The following is a 21,662-nucleotide window of genomic DNA, read 5'->3' as shown; positions in this document are numbered from 1 at the left end:
AAATTTGATGAAAATATTCTTCAAATAAGAACATCCTTTTTTTTTTCCTTCAAATCTATTATGCATGTTAATAAGGCATCCATCTTGAAATTCGAAATCAACACTATCAACTTTATTTCCCATCTCTTAAATATTTTTTTAAAAAATTACCAGAGAAAAAGTTCGGTTTTGAAAAACATTAAACAAGCTTAATTTTTCAAAAAATTACCTTTGAATAATGTTTTTTCGCAATCTTTATTTGACAAAGAGTGTAATCACCTAATATGATTTATCTAAATAAATCAGTAGCGGAGAAAAAATAGTAAAAGCAATAGCGAAAGCAATTCTAGGACAATCCAGCTGAAATTTAGAAAATCTGATAACATTTGTTAAATAGATCGACTCTCAATTAATTTATGAGTAGAAGATGTTTAAGTACTTACTTTTGGTATAAATAATAAAATCATATTTCTTGAAATTCAACCCGAGACTCTGGGTATTTGGAGGAGAAGAGGCGTCAAATTGAAATAAAACAAACAGAGGAAAAACTACTACAATCGATTCGGAATATTCTTTATTTTGAAATTTAACAGCAATTCTTTCTAATCAGAATATCTTTAATTTACATGACAGGAAGAGATAATGGGAAAAAATCTTTGTTACTTTTTTTTTTATTATTATTTTTCTCATTATACTCCTATTCAGATAAATCATATTAGAAGATCACATTCTTAAACAAATAAAGATTTAGCAAAAAACTTAATTTTTTTGAAAAATTAAGTTTTTTTAATGTTTTTCAAAACTGAGTTTTTTTTTATTAATAAATAAATTTCAAACAAACAAACAAACAAAAAACGAAACATATTAAATATGGCACTAAAGAGTGGGGGCACGTGATCTTTTTTTCCCACGGCTAAGATATCTGGCCAATTTACAGGTCTAAAAAAGTTGGGAATTTAATATTAATTTTTTATCTAACTTTTTTTTTTAAATAGAAGTTATTTACTAATAAGGAGTGATTAATTTAGCAAACCGGGAAAACATTCGAAAGAGTTCGTTTTCACCGTCTTTTTACATGAGTAAGACTTCAGTAATATTGATGAGTAAATGTTAATCTTAATCGGGGATACCCAAATAACAAGTGGGTATAAAGTCTTAAGCACTTTCGCAAACATTGTTATCCACTCACCAAATCTGGATCCGCTTTGACTCCGGCCTTGAGAAGTGCCCGCACTTGGTCCAAGTTCCCCGTTGCCGCGGCCTGCCGCAGCTGCTCGACAGGGGAGGACATGTCCCCCCTCTTCCACTCTTCTACATACGACACAAGCTGCCAACACCAGACGATTTATTTCTCATAGAGCTAAAAAGAAAACAAAGCAAACGATTATATCTCAATATCTTCGGCTTCAAACTCCTTATTTACATAAAATGAAATTCACAAAAAGATCGATTAAAATTTCATATTAATTTTGGAATATTTTTAAAGTTTTATGTCGAATTTTTTAAAGTGTATAAAATTTAAAATAAATTTAATAGGATGCATCATTTTTAGCGGAATTGAATACTAAATCTGTAAATGAAAAAATAATAAATAAATAAAAAAAATATTTATAGCAAGTAAATGTATATTTAAAATTCCATTCGTAATGTTTTTAATTTTTATTATTTTTTAAAGGGGATTTATTTCATTTTTAATGCAACGAAATATAAATAATTGAAACAGAAAATGTCTCGTCTGGGTCTCGGAACTCATAAGATTCCATACAACAAGTAATTAAATTCCTATTCTCTATATAATAACATTTCTTTATATTGATTTCCTGATTATGCCTTGAATGCAACTTGCAATTATCTCTAAAATTATATACAAATGTGGTGGAACAAAGGTCATTCTTTAAAAAAAGCAAATTTAAATCGAAATTTTTTTTAAATCTTTATTTCTGTTTCTGTAAATATGTAAAATCAAAAAATTTTTTCCCGGGTCTTTATTAATTTTTAGTGAAATTTTTCAAAAACTATATGCTACTTAGGAAAAAAAAAATGTAGAAAATTTTGAAAATCATATGAATAAACAATAAAAAGATTTCTATAAGTAGAAATATCTGTTTAAAGTTATATATCAAACATGCAAACGACTAACATTCTAAATAATCGGATGATTATATTAAAAATAATCATCAAATTTCTGGAATATGGCTTCTTAAAATGTTTTTAGAAATTATCCTTTTTTACATTGAAAAAGATAAACAAGTGTTAAAACGGGGCATTATTTATTTACGGATAGAAACAGAGTTCAACTAATAATTATCAAGCAGATCTTAATAATAATTCGAATCAAAAAATTTTTATATTTGTTTTTGTGTACTCTGTTTAAAAAAATTTTTAAAAAAAGAAAAGATGTGAAAGTATAACGACAGCAACCCGTTCCATGCGAGCCCACCTGAAGTGGTGTCTTACAATTTAAAAAGCTTTTGATACCATTTAAAAACAATACGTGATAAAATTATTTAAATCATCAAACGTTATTAAAAATGCATGATGCAGTCTCAGAAAGATATTTCAACAACTTGTTTTGATCAAATCTTAGAGAATGAAGTTTAAATCTTTTTTCAAACAATAAAATAAAATAATTTTTCATAAGCAACGTAATTTCCATTCGGTTATTAATTTAAAGCTGACTGTGACCAAACATCCCACAAATAATCGAATAAATTTAAACAGAAAAAAGAAAGAGAAAGAGAGGATAATGTAAAAAGAAGACAAACATACTCCGTCATAAGAAATACAACAGAACTGAAAATGCTCTTCAGCTGTCTTGATGATACGATATTTATTTTGAATGTCCATTTTCAATTTGCATTTTATTTCTAGAATTTAACCGCAATATTATCTCTTACATAATTTATAAGGTAAAGTATTGCTTACAAGACTTCAAATCGTATTACGATTTGAATAAAAATTGCACCATTAGTATTCTATGCTCTACTGAAAATTTCAAAGGTTCAAAAAAAAAATCTTACTGCTTCTTCTTGTAACTATTCAACTTGATTCTCAAAAACAGATGCTCACATTTATTTCTAAAACTGGGTTTAAAATTAACATCGAGACATTCGTTATTTTTATCCGAGGAATCATCAACGCCTTTTAATTCATTATGGATATAAAGTTTAAAATCACGTACTCACACAGACTTGATTTTTACAGAATGATAGCGTCTCTATAGCAGCAGCAGTCTGGTGCAAGTCTGGAGAGTTGTAGCGATACTCTGTTCTTCGCGTGTGGTGAAAATCTTACCTACTCTTACCAGGGGTGTATGCAAAAGGCGTAACCCTTTCGTACTATTTGTCATCTTTGAATAGAGGTTTGGCGACCTTTGACAGAAATGGTCTTTTCAAAGCGATTTGAAAGGCTTATGCATGATAAAAGATTTACCATGACAATTTTGACTGCATGACATCGATACTGCTAGATAAATTGACTTTTAAGTATATACTTTTATTTCTATTGTTAAAATGGAATATTGGAAATTTTTCTTCAACATAATTTATTAAAGACTAGCTGCCTTTGGCGACCAGCCGGTTCGCCAATCTTAATGTTCGTTTAAATTTTAATAATCAAATATTTTACGCAATTCCTACTTTAATAGATTCTTCATCAAAATATTTTAAAACTTCACATTTTGATAGTCATATAATTCACTTGTGGCGATCCTGCTTCCATCAAAATGACTGTATTCGAAAAACTATTTTCCTAACTGCGCACCGGAAGTACGAAGCAGTTATCTACGATCAAGCGCGCGAGCTGTGCGAATTAAAAAGATAAATTTCCGGTCTTTCAAAAAAATCTGTTGTCTGTCGATGTGTTAGCGTTAAAAATTAAAAGATGTTTATTTTTTACATAAAAAAAAGTCGTCGCTCATTCTTTATGTGTGGATGTAACTTAACTATCCCAATTTGCAACCTTCTCCACTAAAACATCCCACACACTCATAATATTATAAAGGCCTTCAGTCATAAAGTAATATGTATCTCTCTCATTTTCTGTTAGCTCCCGTAGAATTTATGCTTTATATTAAAGTGGAAAGAATTAATCTGCAACTAATATAATAACATTTTTTTACTAAAACAAAGCATTTTTTTATAAGATTACTGATAACAGAGTCACTGACCGTTTAAACTTTATGGGCACTAAAGAATATCTTTCTTAATTTATGTTATATCTCAAGAATTTGTCAACAAAATTTTCTCAGATTCATCATGAACAGATCGATTCATTAACAATGTTTAATTTTAAATGCATCAAACATTAACAAAATAAACTAAATCGTTTGAAATAATCGGCCGAAAAATGTTAACCCTAGCCTCATTAGAGTGGGGGGGGAACTGAAGCCTTTGGTGGTGGGGAAAATTGAAGATATTTTTTGGTGGGAAAATTAGTTTTTAATTAATAATTAAAATTCTAATTAAAAATTCAAAAAAGGGACCCCAGGTGCACATTCCCGACCTCTAAGGTATACCAAATTTGGTAGCTGTAGATCAAACGGTCTGGCCTGTAGAGCGCCATCACACACACACACACACACACACATTGGGCTTTATATAAGTATAGATAATAAAAAGAATTATGTTCCTCTCTAAGTATATTATTGACATTCGTATTGAGTTATATTTTTATTTAAAAAATTCCCTGTATTTTATTTTGCTAATGCGCATTCTTAAGAACCAGATAATCTCATAAAATTGAAATTTTTATTTTTATTTTCTCCTGGTATATAGAAGGTACAGTAAGGTATTTTGACGAATCTCCACGTTTTTGACCTCCCTCGAAAAACACATATTGGAAAATGACCGTCCATCTGTCTGTCTGTGACAAAGATAACTCAAAAATGCTTTGAGCTGGACAGATGAAAATTGGTATACGGTCTTTACACCATACTTGTAGAATTCGATCAAAATCCATTCAGAGGAAATCTGTTCTGTCTGGCTATTCGAATATATATTAACATGATAACTATAAAACAAAAAGTGTAAGATAGATAAAATTTGACGCACATATTGTAAACATCTGTCAAATTCTGAACCAAATCCGATGAGGCAATGACTGTATATCGATCTGCATTTAAACGCCATAAACGCTATAATTCAAAAACGCAGTGAGTTAAATAGATTAAATTTGGTTACGGGATTTTGTGACTACAATTGTAACGTTTTAACAAATTTTTGTTGCAATCGCTTGGGAAAAGCGAGTCTAAAATACAAATTCTATTTTTTTTATACTATTAAAGTATCCATGGTTTAAATGCCAAATAACTCTCTAAGAATGACACGATAAATTCAGGGAAAATGCTAAATTCAAACCAAAAGTACATGCCAATGTAAAGCGTTCTCTGGCATGAAAAGTTTATTAAAGAATATGTGAGAAAGTTTGGGAGAATCCACTCTAACTGCTTATTATCAGAAATGGTTTTAAATTTTTATTACTTCGTGCAAAAAAAAATAAGAATCCATAAAAGGAAATACCCGTAAGAATGTTACCTCCTTACGGGTAACATTCACAGATAGATGCACCAACAGACAGGGATAACTCCAAAAATTCTTTTTAGGGCTCAGAGTGGTTTCGCATTAAAAATTATTAAAATTTCGATGTTGAATTTTTTTTCAATTACAATTGCATTATTTATAACAAAACAAAATCCAACTTACTCTGCAATTGGTATTTTTTATAAATTTCTTTAATATTCTGCTAAGAATCAAATGACAATATTTTGAAATAAATATTTTGAATCTATTTTACGAGGATTTCTACGCCTCTCACCTTAAAGGAACTAACTCTTTCGCTCAGAAAGTAGCGAATTCTTACAAAGAATGCTTTGAACTATGCCTTTGCTCCCCCACTCCACCCCAAGGAAGAGAAGAAAGTGTCCAGAACATGGATAATAATACACTGCCAAAAGGAAACACAAAGAGGGGGATAGTGGGGAGCTACGATGTAGGTATGTCTGGGTATAAGGGTGGCAGAAACTCGAATACATGTCGACAGCGCTTGCAGCATATGGAAGATTTCAAAGCATGAAAATTGTTGATAAATTCATAACTGTGGATATGTTGCTACTAATCATCTCCAAGAAAATTGTAAAATATACTGATAACTGATAGCCGCATCAAAATATCAGCAGAGAAATAAAATTTTAAGCACTCCGAATCATGAAAACTTATTTGATACAATGAAATTTAAAAAAAACGATGATAATCATGTTTAAAACAGAAAAACATCAAAGCATGGATAGTTCATAAGCGTTAAAAGCATCTTCTTTGAGTTCCATATTTGTGCATGTTTTATTGATAGGAAATAAACAAGCAATTTTATTGCACAGAGTAATACCAAATAGAGGATTTTCATTTCCATCAAAATCGACCAAATAATTCAATTCATTGCAATCAGTATCATAAAATATTAAGATGAATATATTCCTATTAATATTAAGAAGTCAATGAATATTTTCGACAAGATTATCTCTTTCAAAATACAAGCGATTACCTGTACTTATTACGTTGATATTTATGAAAAACGCTTGAGAAACAAAGGAAAGATAAGAGGGTATAAGTAATAAATCACCGGAAAATGGTTATAACACTCTAAATTACGCAAAAAAAAAAAAAAATCTTTCTTTTTATGTTACTAAAATTATAAATATTCCCTACATCCGTAAAGTAAGAAACCTACGCAGGCTTAGCTCCCATGTGGGTGGGCTCAATCAGATAGTACATTTTTAACAATATACGCTAAATTTGTCCGACAGGATTCTAACATAAAATATTAAATTTGAAAACTACGCGTTTTGTGCCTTTAGCTAAATATACAATACATTTTTTTTATAGAATTTTCCCTCTTCTAATTTCTAATGATTTTGTAGCCGATATACGAAATAGATCAAAATTGTTATATATAAAGTCATCGTGCCGCTAATCGAATACTGGTGAATGATTTGACACATAGTGATGTTTATGCAAAATAATCTGATAGTTTTGTTTTCACTGCTTAGCAATGTAGCATCATTCCACCTCATGCAACACATAAAATTCCAGAATTAAGGATTTTGGAATTTCATACGAGATCGTTGTATCACGGTCTTGTAAAGAAATGTGAAATAATCCATCTGCTATTCTACGAAATAATAACGATAAAAATATGTGTGTGTATTTGTTGGGGCTTTCCAGACCAGACTTTTCATCTACAGCTACCAAATTTGGCATTTGTATATATCTTGGAGGGCAGGAATGTGCACATCGGAGCAATTTTTTAAAATTTTTAATTAGAATTTTAATTAATTAAAAATTAAGCTAAATTTTGAAGCTTTTCTGCGATTACTTCCGAAAATATTATTGCACAATAATGAGTTTTATACTGTATGTAGATGTATATAAAAAAATTAGGAAATTCCATAGCATAACCAAAAAGACAATATAAGACTTTTGAAATAGTGCGAGTTATATTTCTATTAAAATTTTTTTTTAATATTTTGCTGAGGAAACATTTGATATTTTTAGCAACCATTAATTATTGTGAACAAACTGATCATCAAAGATGGCTAGTATATAATATAGATTTTTCTCTGTAGTATTTACTGAAGTTCAAAATAACTGTTAACGAATAAAATATGCCATAATTGTCAAAGAAGAAAGTTTCAAGAAAAATTAGGAAGAGGTGCCACAGAAACATTGCAAAGATGTTACAGAGAACACGTAGTGGTGAATAAAAACATACCTTGATGAAAATTGTTAAACTTTCTGCCCTTGCTTTAATTAGTATGTCAAGCTTGTAGTTTAAATTAAGAAAATCTTAATTATTAAAAAAATAATTCTCAAAAATTTATGTGTATATTTTTTTCAAGCTAATGCCAGTTGTAAAAATCAGGCTTTTAAATAACACTTTTCAAACAGTCATTTTTAATTTAATATTATCAAGAAAAGATTGTCCCATAATAATGACAGCAGTTTTTTTAAATTTTTATTTTGTCTGTTTATATATTTTTATTTCCCACACCGACCTAGCTTACTCAGAGGCGTAAAGCTGACGTGTCAGTGCAGCAGAATTATTTATATCTTATAATAATGTTGTATATATATTTTTTAAACCCCCCTCTTTCCCTTTAAAAAATACATATAACAAACTGAATCAAGAATACGCAATTTTGTTCAATATTGCAATATTTGTTGGTGCAAAAATGATATATTTAGCATTTTTTATAGTATAAATAAAAATATATTTGGTGCAAAATTTCAAGAAGAAATATATATATATATATATATATATATATATATATATATATATATATATATATATTCTGCAAATACGGACAGCTTCGTTCTGCTTTACTTTTCATCTATCCCTTCGTTTAAGAGAAGGAAATATTATAAAGAAAAATTGTTCAATATAATTAAAAATACTAGTTAATCAAAAAAAATATTCGAAAAGCATTGTCTGTATGGGCAGATCGAGATAGGTCCTTGATGAAACTAAAAATGAAAGAAAAATATCATAGCAATACAAATAGCCTTGAGGAAACAAATCCCGCTTCAGATTTACAAATGTAAATTAGCGAAAACACTTTGGAAGCATATGATATTTGTTTGGTACAGTTTAGGATTTCTTAAATTATAAAGCATCTTAGAACAATAAAAGCAACTTTGGAACTTTCGCAAAATATTTTTTCTTTTAGGTTCTTAAAGTATATAAAATAATTATTTTGGCTTAAAAACAATATTTATCATTTATCATTAATATTATAATTATATCTGAGTTCTCTATATTATATTTTCTCTTATATTTTTTATATGATACTCGGAGGCTTTGTTACTCGCTCGTTTTTTTCACTCCCCAACTCCGTTGCCCGATACTGTACGCGATGTTAGCAAGTTTTTAAACTCCATTGGCCATTCGTTCAATGCTGGAAACTTAATCTTTCTATGATGAAAACATCATTTTCTAACTGGCCAAATTCAGATTCAAAATTCAAAGCCCCGCATTGAGAACATTATTTCTTTATATCTCCAATATCTAAATATTGAATCAATTTTCCATTTTTTGCCGGCAACTTAACAGCTTTACGATCAGCTGTTCTTTTCAAATTACCAAATCCTCGCTCGGCCTTTCTTCGCATTTTTTCTTCATTTGATATCGCTGGACGCACCATTGCTATTTAAAAGAAGGGGGAAAATGCAGTGTTAACACGTGTATTGCTTAGATCAGGCGGTTGCTAATCAAGAGACAAAAAATTTCCATTACTCGAAAACGACAAACAAACCGGAAGGTTATTGATTAGTGTTGCCACAAATGTTGTGTCTAAAAGTAGAATGAACAAATGTTTTAAAGTCATTTGCTGTTGATTTGGTGTAATTTAAAACTTTTCTTTTCTTTTTTTTTTTTTGTCACTATTTCACTGTCAAGTATAATATAAATATTTATTATGATATAATAAAAATTTTCATTAAATATTTCAAACAATACTGGTAAAACGAACCTCAAATGTCATGAGTCAGATGATTCGCTATCTGCCAATCACAACGAATAAAACGTTGTTTACGTCATAATAAAACAACATTTTAACGAATAAACGTCAACGTTTACATAATTTTTTTTTATTTAATAGATATTCTTTTCATATATTTCATCATTTAAAAACCTACCATAGCCGGTCAAATGACTGATTATGAGCTTTTGCATCGAAAATGCTCATGTCATCTTATCATTTTTACACGTTTGACTTTATGACTTTTTCTAAGAATTATGAGCAGTTAATATTCTATTGTTTTTTATTTGTATTTTGCTTATTTTGAGAAATTCTTGTCGTATACCGTTATCTACCTCAACCGGTCATAATTTATTGCTTTATAAGGTTATCAGATCAGAAATTATGACGTAATGCGCATCCAACGTATTCAGTTAGTTGCACACGGATTTAACTGGTATAAATGCCTGGATTTTGTACAAGCAAACGGCAGACTAAAATATCTAGAGACAAGATTTTTTACTCCCGTTAGCAGTAGAACTTGCCGCCGATTTTCGAAAAGCCCGTGAACAACCAAAAGAAAGAACAAATACAAAACTATCAATGCCTAAATCTATTACAGATTCTTATCAATGTAAGACATGTCAAATAGGAGGATATTGTAACGAAAATAAAACCATCAAAATTTGTTTTAAATGTGAAAAATATGTTTGCGGAAAATGTAGAATGGTAACAACCTGTATATGAAAAAAATGCGATAAACCATGAATTAAAAATTCTTATTCTTTGTGTTTCTAATACATAGAAATTGATAATATACAATTTTGTTCAATTATAATGAAGTTAATTTGTTTATTTCCTTTCTAACATTCATATTTCATACATTCAATCAGGAAACATAAAGTCTGGTCATTTGACCTGCTACGGCAGAAATAGATACGTATTAAGTGCTGGTATGTTTAGTGTTAATATTAAGAATAGTACCATTAAATATCTGTGGAAAGCAAATTACTTGAAAATTCTGAACAAAGTGAAAAGATCTATTTCGGAAATTCTGAAGAAAGTGGTCAGTTTGACCAGGTGACCGCCTCACCTTCATTTCTTTATTTTCTTTTTCACACTATATTGTTGCCAGCCAGTGATTTATTGGTGCCTCACCGCATCTCGAAAAGTCATTTATCACCTTTTCAGATAAACGAATAACTTCTGTCAAACTTCCCCCAAAGTGGGCTTCACTTACTGCCAGATAATAATGTTCATTTGTTTGGAACCTTTCCTTGGCTACCCCCAGGTGGGTCAGAATGCCAAGGTGAGGTGACCTGAGGCATCAGGTGACCGCAAGAATTGTTGGAAATGTCACAGATACCGGCAATTACTGAACTTGCTTCTTGTGGGGCTTATAACAGAGAAAAAAAAGACGAACATCAAGTAAATAGAAAAGTTACTAACGTTATTTTTCTTTTCTACAGTAAACAAATATTTGTATTCCAAAAGTATTTAAAGGCATTTTATTTTAAGTAATGGAAATCATTGGTTTTTCTCCTACCAGTGATCCGCCCCTTTTAGGATTACTTTTAACCAGTATCGTAAATTTTATATCAAATTACTAAAACTGCTTGTCGACAAAAGTCAACAGAATTCTGAATCAATTGGATTCTAATGCTTTCACAGATAATATACGTAATATCTAGTAATCAAGTAAGAGTCGATACCCAAATTGTGCCTTAAAGACACTTCATGCTAAAAAAATTAAATCATGCGATTCCTATGTGAATGTTAAATTTCTTAATGTACTATGCGATTTGCTATACTTATTATCATTATTGAAATGGAAAATTTGGGATTTTTAGCAGCAAAGCCTGTTGTTCCCTAATGCCAGATAGTCAGAGTTAATTAATATCAGAAAACTTCAGTGAAGGAAGAAAAATTTGAAGAAAGCGTTTATAAAATTAGTTTTTTGAATCAGAATTTTAAGAAGAAATTTCTTGGTGATTGTTTTGAGGTACTTATACATGAATGATTAAAAATTCCACATAAATAAAGAGTCTATTTTTGTCTGTCTTGTTTGTTAATTTTAATAATAATAAAAGATCTTTTATTTTTACTGTGCATTACATACTTAGTTTTGATTATTACCATTAAGAAGTAATCTTATCATAAAATCTTGCAAATTTGCTTTTCAATGTTTAATTTCATTGAACCTCGTATAACTCTTATCAGACTTATTCGAGTAATGAGATATCCACCTCAAGTCAACAAGTTTAATTCATCTTCTTTTCTTTTTTTAAAGGATTATTTTTATGAAAATACTAAAATTCACTGAAAAAATTGTAGAAGATAGTATAATTCTCATTTCAGATGGAACAAGAAAAATTCTGAAAAACAAACTAAAATGTTAAACGAAGTTTTTGTCATTCAAAATATAAATTAAATTATTTCAACAACTTTCTTTACTCGACTCAAATATTAAAAGTTATCAGACAGATGATAATATCTATGCAGTTTTATGAGTTATGAATATATACTTTTATATCTTTAAATAACATTTAAATATTTTATATAATCTTTTTTTTTATTTATCATTTAATATTTTTAAAGAACAGTTACTTTATTCAAAAATTTTAGAATTAAAAGATACAACAACTTTAAACGAATGCCAAAAATTCATTTGTTTATATTTAAGTAAAACATTCATTAAATTCAATTTCTTTGATAGATTATTTTGGCATGGCAAAAACAGCTTTAGTCAATCAAACAACACGTGTTCTGGAAAATTATTACCCCTGATATGAAATGATTCAAAGCATGATGGATTTTAATGAATAAGAAAGTAATCAAGATCAGGAAGCCTTTAGTACCATGCTGATTGGCTCCAACCCACCGAGAGGGCGCAGTGCTTTCTTCAAAGGTGTGAAGTAATAACAGTACATTCGGACTTCAAAAGTTTCTCGCAAATCATTTCCTGCCACACAGAAAGGTGTGCAAAACCAGACGCCTACCCATTTCACGGCCGACTGCCTTTCATGCCCTTTCCATTTACAAGACACTCGTGCCCTTTACATTCGGAAGACGCACACCTTTTGTTCTTTTCTGCTGTCTACAACCATCCGACTCGAGCAACTGTGTTTATTTTCTAGCTCCTATAATGCGTTCACTTCCGTAAAGGGAGGTGGGGTCGGGGGGGGGGTGTAGAGAACATTTCAAAACAATGCGCTGTGGAATCGTGAAGGCTGTTATTGATGGGCAGGTATTTGCTTGTGATTACCGAGGCGAAAATATCATGTAAATTGACGTTGTAATAAGCTGACACTTATGGATGGTAATCTTATTAGTTTACGTTTTGTAAGCAATTATCATTAAAGGAAAGAATGGTCCGGGGGATAATCGATGATCGGAATGCATTGACTAATTTTTTTTCTTCATTCCTCATTAACAAGTTTGGCACGTCTGAGCTGTTAGATTTCCATTCCATTTAAGCCAAGTTAATGATGAAAAATGTAATCAGAAGAACCATGGAATTATCTATAAGTTAACCATCGGTATAACTTATAGATAATTCCATGTATAATTTTCACTATACGTAGAATTAAGTACATTTACTTATGATTGGTTTCATAAGCCACTTGAAATACATTTTCCAATTTCACATCACTGTAAAAGAAGAAATTATATAGCCTGAAATTATGTATTAAATATGAAAAAGAGATGAAAATGTAAAGTTGGGGAAAATTTCGTATGTGAAAAATCACAGAAAGTTGTATAGATCACTATTATAAACATACAACTCATGTTCCATTAGAATTTTTTTTTTTTAAAGAAAGGACGAAAGGAAGATAATAATCTATTGAAATCTGAAAAATAACTTGTTGAAGACATACAGCTCAGTTATATTAACGTCTTGTTTCAAAGTAACGCTAGGATTGTTTAGGAAAGGACCTCGTGATTTTGAACCGTTTTCGGGTAATGAGGGCGACACGTGAGCTGGCACCTCCTCTCCAAATTTTTGTATTACATCAATGGGAAGATGTTTGGCCCTGCTTATACAACGGTTCTTCGGAGAAATCGGGCCCCGAGCCTGAAATCCTGTTGTTCTGAAGCCAACACCTTACCACCAGGCCACCACGCCCCTGAAGATGCACAGACACACAAATTAATGAAATTTGCTGACAAGTTTTCTTTAAAATTGTTCTCCTCAGAAAAGTAATCAGATCATTAAATTTTTTTGTCTCCCTCTTTGTGCAGCACCTTAAGACCATTTGAAAAGTAAAATTATCTTCACATATGTAATATGGACGTAATTATGTAATTGAAAGCCTATTGCCACTTTAAGAATAACGAGTAATTTATTGCACATTGTATGAAAAGTTTATTTTGTCATTCTATGTTGAACTGGCTCCAGTCCATTGCAGAATAGAATATATATGTGTATAAACTTATTTTAGTTGTTGAGTGGCCGAATAGAGGAAACTTTTGTAATTTTAACTCTGATTTATTTCAAGACGTAAAATTTAAATACAAACAATAGGTGGTAAAAAAATACGTCAGTCTACATCGCAACACAAGAACAGGAGAGACCAAAATTTTTCCTTTTGGCGATTTTACTATGATATTTTGATAGGGATTTCTTTGACACGTGTAGTCTTATGCAAGGAAAATTTAAATATCTTTAAAAGAATGTTGTAAACATTAGGGATTTTTATACCTTCAGTCAGAGTGTGAGAACCTGCTGCAGTCAAGAGTATTACAGAGAGCGTGTAGAATTAATTAAATAAAAAAAATGGAATTTAATCAGGAAATAAGAGAACATTTAAGAATGAAGTTAACATGGTCTAATTAAAAATAAAAATTAGGAAATTACCTAAGACTCAATATAGATTTTAAAATATCGTTACACACTCATATGTGTGTGTGTGTGTGTGGTTTATTGATTTATTTTATTTTATTATTATTGTTGTTGTTATATTTGATCGATCTGGTAAGTGGCATCAAAAATGATTATCGTTTCAGACCAAGATGGAAAAAGATTTTATCGTCAAAAGACCCTTCAGAAAAATTTTATTCTCAAGTTATTAAATTAAAATTAAAAACAACTCCATAAACACACTTAACAATAAAATTATTGCTTTTTACTAAACGGCAAACTAATTTTACAATTTTTAAATAAAATATAAAACGAAACGAAATTTTATTGTTTCAAGGCAGATCGATGTATTCGACCGAAAATTAATCTGTGACTTTGCTTATTCGTGGCAACATCATCAGTGTTCCTACAGCAGTGCCATAGATAAGATTTTCGATTTAGTTTTATAAGATCTAACGTACTTTTATAGCTGACAAATAAACATTCATCTCGTGAATCACTTCTAATCTTTTCTTGGCTGGTTACTCTACTATCATGAGTAAAAAGAGTATGACAAAACTACGCAACGAAATTTGAGAACCAGTTCCTGAGGTATGCTTAAAATTTGCATTTGATGCAATTGAGTCGATTCAGATATGCAGTTTGAGATAACTTCAAAACATCGACATGTTGTTTTTCCACGATTTAATACTGCAATTTTTGCTATCATGAAACAGTGTTGAAAGAATAATTTTAAAATAAAATTAATGTTTTCATCGCAAATTCACACTGGAAATCGCCTAGATAATTTTCTTGTATACATTCTTTGCGTAGGACAGTTATTTCAGTGGCCTTCAGAATGAATGAATTTATTCATAGTTTCACCCACTGCTATAAATTTGCACTGATCTTGCGTATAAATTACCTAAAATTAGAATTATATTTCTTAAATGCAATGATAAATGCCTGCAAAAGATTCTGGAAGAATCTGCAAATGCATGATAAAGCTGCTTTTAGCATTACACATAATTTCTTTATTCGGTAGCCGTCATTGGCGACCAGTTAATTCGCCCGAAATGATGACGTAATATATCGAATGTGCCTTTTGTACGTTATTTTGTTTTTATAACTTTCTAAGTAAAATATTTAAAAAGTTTTTGACAGCCATTAAAGGCGTACTATTGAAGGAGCCCTCCACAGTTATATTCATTGACTTATCCTTTATTTTAATAGAGATTTTTGTGACAAAATAATTTAAAAATTAATATAATACTGTTCACCGTCTTATTAAAAAATTTCAATTTTACCTCCAATTTTGTAAAAGCTGATTTAAAAAACTATAAACAACATAATTAGTTGTTGGCACTAATTTAGTGAGAGATGAAAATTCGGTTTCATTATAGTTTCAGAAAAAATTTCTTCTAAAAATGTTTTTGTTTTTATATATATAGAGAAAAAATTGTCAAAAATTAATTTTAGATTTAAGAATCATTTATTTCTTACTATACATACTGTAATCGATAGTTAAAAAAAAAAAAAAAAAAAAAAAAAAAGACAGAAGGCTTCGTTTTGGATTCTTCACTTGATGTCTTCTTTTCAAGATAAAAATATTCATACAAAAGTAACATTTTTAAATGCTTTCTTCTCTTACCACTTCTAATCATATCAGATCATAAGTTTAGTATGAATGAAGCGTAGTGGTTAGGGAGAGGTAAAGGAAGTATGAAAAATGAATATATATCTCTGTCCCAATCTTACAGAATCGTTACAGAAACAAAACGAAAGGCAAACTATTGAAATTTGAAGCTTAAAAATATTTTGCTGGAGAAGCTATTAAAAAAGCAAGGTACATAAATATTTAATAGAAAATTTTAGAGTTCATTACTCCTGGCGAATCAGCTGGTCGCCAAAGTCGGTAAGTGTTTTATAAAATTTAATTATAATTGAGGAGGATTTTACTACTTCTGATTTCACTTTTTATTTGACTGTTTTAAAATTTTTCCAGTATCAAGCTCATAAAATATTTGTCCCAAAATTGACATTGATTAACTTTATTACAGAATACTAATGATGTATTATTTTGTTTTGTAAATAATAATTTTAATTTATTTTTAACTTATTTCTCTTTTTATGTGCAGGCATGTGTGTTCAATTTGTGTTATGTTTTACTCAAATTGTGTTGTAACTCATAAATAAAGAATTTTTTCGGGTTTTATGAAATACATATTTTGATACTTAAGCAAAACATTTTTGAAAAAAGTTTTTATAATTATCAACCATTTAAATCCTTGTACCCTCCGATGCAAATTATTAGGATTTGTTTAGTTATATTAACGTCCCGTTTAAAGCAACACTAGGGCTATTTTGGGACGGACCTCGTCATTTTGAGCCGCGGTCAGATGACGAGGACGACACCTGAACTGGCACCCCCCTCTCTGCACCGCATCAAGCCAGCGGGAAGACGTTTGGTCATGACGGATTTAACGTGCACCAGACCCCCTTACACGACGATTTTTCGGTGGAATCGGGTCGCGAACCTGAAACCCTCCGCTTCCGAAGCTGAGACCTTACCACCAAGCCACCGCGGACCCGCACGCTATTAGGAAGAGACTGAAAGAAAATGCATTTTATTGCCTTGATTTAAGTACTGAATACACTTACAGATTTCCTAAAATCATTCATTCTGTCTTATTATTTCTGCTTTAAATTATAAATATGAATTATACCATGTTTCTTCTCGCTCGAACTATATCAAGCCTAATTACACAGCGGACGTAATCAAGTTGTGCTGTAAAATTAGCATAGTTGAAATCCAAAGATTTGTATGCTATTGTTCCAAACTCTACGAACAGTAAAATATAGCCTCGACACAATGTACTTTTAACAAATATCATCTCAACAGATGAATTTTAAGCAAATTTTATTCGAACATTCTAGAAATTCAACATAAATAGAACACCAAAAAAACATTTTCTGGGTGCGAAAATGGTTTTCGTGTGGAGTACTAAATTTTAAATTCATATCATTTGCATATATTTACATGCCTTCTTTTTTTCGAATAAAAGCAGGTTCATAAAGTTCTAGGGAATCTTATATCTATTTACGTTAATGTCAGGAATATAGAACATAAAATTGGAATGAGAAGTCTGATATTTAAATCGTTATCGACACGGCAGTATCTTCCACCTCTTTGTGTCGGCAGTATTTTAACTAATCTAATTCTGAAGTTTATCTTCGAGTCATATATTTTTCCTCTGGCATTACAACAAAAATAGAATAGACAGTTTTCTTTTTCTTTTGGCGCTATTTTTTGTTTTTCTTTTAACATTTTTAATTAAGTTTAAAGTTTTAAATGGTGGCCTGGTGGTAAGGTCTCGGCTTGTGAGTCGTAGGGTTTCAGGTTCGAGACCCGATTCCACCGAAGAACCGTCGTGTAAGGGGGTCTGTTGCACGTTAAATCCGTCATTCCAAACGTCCTCCCGCTGGTGTGGCGTGGAGAGGGGGGTGCCAGCTCAGGTGTCGTCCTCGTCATCTGACCACGGTTCAAAATTACGAGGTCCGTCCCAAAATAGCTCTAATATTGCTTTACAACGAGACGTTAAAATAACTAAACTAAAGTAAGTTTTAAATGTTTTAAATATTTTTAATTTTCTTATACGTAGTATAGAGAAAGTTTAGTGATCGTCAAAGAATTCGAATTCGAGATTTTGACGAATCTCCACGTTTTAGACCTCCTTGAGTTAAAAAAAAACAACAACACATTTTTGGAAAATGTCTGTCTGTAAGATCGATAACTCAAAAACGATTTGAGCTACACGGTTGAAATTCGGTATACGGTTTTTACACCAAATCTGCAGATTTATATCAAATTTTGAGTAAAATCTGTTCTGAGGAAGTCTGTCTGTCTGGCTGTTCGAATATAAATTAACACGATAACTACAAAACGAAGAGAGCTAAATAGATAAAATTCGATGCACAGAACATCTAGACATCTATCAAATTCAGAGCCAAATCCATCAAGAGATTGACTGTCTATCGGTCTGCATTTTTAGAAACATGTAAAAGCGATAACACAAAAAAGCAATGACTTAAACTTATAAATTTGGTGACTTTTGTGACAGTTTTGTATCAATTTTTATGTTTCAATCGATCGAGAAACACATGTCTAAAACAAAAATTCAATTTTTGGATATTATGAACGCCTGCCAAGGATTAATCGCCAAATAACTCGCCAAGTATTCAGCAAAAATACTAAATTCACGCCAAAAGTTAATATTGCTTTACTATTGCACCCTAGTACCATGTGAGGCATTTTCTGAGATGAAAAATCTGTTAGAGCATCATTTTCGGAAGATCACTCCCGCTGTTTTAATTATTGTTTAAATTGAGTGGGAAATAAGTACAATAGAACGAAATGATTATTTGTTTCTAATTTCACATTTCTTTTTATTAGAGTTAATAAACATAAATATTTTGGAATTTTTTTCTAAAATTTTAAATTATTGATTGAATTAAGAGAAAAGCATTAATAATTGAAATCCATTATTATTTGTAAACAATTGTTTTAAATATTTATCAAATGGCATTAATGATAGAAAAATATAACAAGATATTTTTGCGTATAATATTTTCCAATGGATTGATTATTGATGTAAAATTCAACTTCAAAGTAATAGTTAAACGTGAACAACTAGAATATTTTACGGTATATTATACTTAAAATAATATATCTTGAACATGAAATCAATCATTTTCGTTTAATCTAAAGGAATTTTTCAGAAATAAACACTGGATATTTATCAGCAATTAAATTTTCAATGGCACTATAATATCACGGGATTCGTATCCATTAGAAGGTTCATTTAGATAATAAATAAAACAGGTGTAAGGTTATTGAAATCACATGGCCTTAATATTTATCACAGTTCAATAATAAATACTTTACTGAGGGAATCAATAAATCAAATTTGGGACAAGATATTTAGTTGCAATATTAAATATAGTTATTAAATAAATTTATAACTATCCAAAAGTGGCTAGCAGGGTGGATTTAACTGCCTCACTTGTAATGATACTTTAACCCTTTATAGTGCCATTTTTTTCTAGTCATATTATGTTAAAATATTTTTAGGCTTGAAATTAGAATAAGAAAAGGGATTCATTTAGCTTATTAGATAAATTTAATTTAATTAATTAGGTTAATTAATAATTAAGTAACAAATCAAGACACATCATTTTGTGTAAGATAAAGAACTGAAACCTCTAAGTTTCTGTCTTTCTAAAAAAATTTGTCAGAACTGATGCCAACCTATATAAATTCATACAAAGATTGATAAGTTTGGTGGGAAGCATACTTCCCACGGTCCTAGAAAGGGTTAAAACATATGAGTAAAATTCTCCCCATTGTAATTAGAACTTCCTTAGATTATAATGAAGGAATCATGGGATGCGAATCTTTTAGAAGGTTCATTTACACAATAAATAAAACAGGTGTAAGAATACTGAAATAACATGGCCTTAATATTTATCACACTTAAATAATAATATTGTTTCAAGAAATCAAGGAAGAATTCAAGGAATCAAGAAATCAAATTCTGGACAAGAGGTTTAATTGAAATATTATATACAATTATTAAATAAATTAATAACTAGTCAAAAGTGCCTAGTCAGTTGTAGATTTACCTGTCTCATTTGTAATGATACTTTAAAATGTATGGGTAAAATTCTCCCCATTGTAATTAGAATTTCCTTAGATTATAATGAAGTAAGGGGACTTAAATTCTAATGATTTAGTGGCACTATATTTGTACCAATTCAAGGGAAAAAATTGTCGATACAACATCTGTATCAGCAGTAATGAAAATGTTAAAAATCAATCTGATTATTATTCCCAGAATTAAAGATATCTTCACTAAATCTTAGCTATTCTACCTGATTGGATTGCGTACCCTGAGACACAAGATTTTGTTTGTTTGTTTGATGCTTATTTAATTTTTTCTGTCTAATATTTCAGTCAAGGATCCACTGAGAATTCAAAATGATTGCGCGCCACGGCTCACAAATTCTAAACGAGTCCTTCGAAAAACGGCGACGACCTTGAGTAAAAAACGCACAAGCAGAACGAGTCATGGTCCAGATAGCGAGTTCTACAAGAATTAACTTTCCACCTTTTCTCTTTTATCGATAAGTCAATCTGCTTAGACAGTTCAATATGTTAATTCTGTGTGTTGTCTTTATTTTGAAATAGAGCTGTAAATTTCGATTTCGAAATGATATCGCTGGAAACTTCAGTATGCAGTAATGTGTGATTACCACTGAAAACTTAATTTGCAAATTTGCATAAATCTTAATCTCGATATTTGTATAATTTTAGAATTAAAAAGCGAAGTTGTCAAGAAGGTAGGGTTTATTTTTGGGAATCTTGTACGGAAACTAATTTAATGCCAGATAAAAATTAATACTCAGATTTTTTTTTTTTATTAGGAGTAATGCTTGTACCTTATTTCCATGTGGCGATTCTTTGCCAATTATTTTCGGTGTTCAAATGCATTTATTAATAATAAAAAAAAAGTGTTTGATGAAGAAAAAAACCCAAATTTTTCAGCTTGGATAATTGAGCTAATTTTATTTCCTTTAAAACTCGTTTCTTATCTGTATTATTTTACAATAAAGTCTGTTTTCTTTTGAAAGGAGGTACTTAAGAAAGCATAAGGAAGGGAGGGGGAAAAAAAAGCTCAGATTGTCTTCAGAAATCTTAACGAATTACTTCTAGAATAATTGTCTCATTAAACTAATGCCTTCTTTATAATTAAATTTTAATAGGTTTCTTCAAAATAGTTAACTTTTCAAAGATATTAAAATAATAAATTAATAAGATTTATAAATTCATATTCAATAAATAATAAATTATTTATTTATTTTTATTTTATTTATTTATTGCTTTTCACAGTTACAAATAAATAAAGGAATTATTTAGGATTTACATTTCACAAGATTGAATGATACATTTTATGAATCATTCCATTTTTGTTTTGTTTAATCTGAGTCAGATCATTATTTTTTCTTTACAAATTGGAAAATAAAACTTAACAATAATGAAACTACGGAATGATTAAAATTCACCAGTATAAATAGGCTGCACCTTCCTGATAAATGTAACTCACTGACTAACAATTTTTCCCCTTAATTTTTTTGGATATAGGCAGATGCAAAATTTCATAATAATCTTTTTTACGTTGAAATCCTCAACGATGAGAATTTTTTGTTTTCGATATTTCTTGAAAATAATTCAAACTTTATTTCTTTCTAAGTAAATCTTATTTTAAAATTTTTCTT

The 21,662-nt window shown here is 30.0% G+C and overlaps 1 protein-coding gene across 2 annotated transcripts in view; it reads right to left on the bottom strand.

The window, feature by feature from the left end:
- LOC129966050 (ankyrin repeat domain-containing protein 6-like) overlaps positions 1-21,662 on the bottom strand; it is a 127,793-nt gene that overhangs the window by 29,753 nt on the left and 76,378 nt on the right. For both annotated transcript variants that reach the window (XM_056080407.1, XM_056080416.1), the window contains exon 3: positions 1,169-1,339. In XM_056080407.1, coding sequence (XP_055936382.1) covers positions 1,169-1,270 — 102 coding nt within the window. In that variant the 5' untranslated portion in view covers positions 1,271-1,339. The remainder of the gene's footprint in view (positions 1-1,168; positions 1,340-21,662) is intronic.

The sequence above is a fragment of the Argiope bruennichi genome, chromosome 1 (genome assembly GCF_947563725.1).
Source record: "Argiope bruennichi chromosome 1, qqArgBrue1.1, whole genome shotgun sequence".
NCBI classification, from domain to species: Eukaryota; Metazoa; Arthropoda; class Arachnida; order Araneae; family Araneidae; genus Argiope; species Argiope bruennichi.
This window is presented reverse-complemented; position numbering and strand designations above follow the sequence as displayed.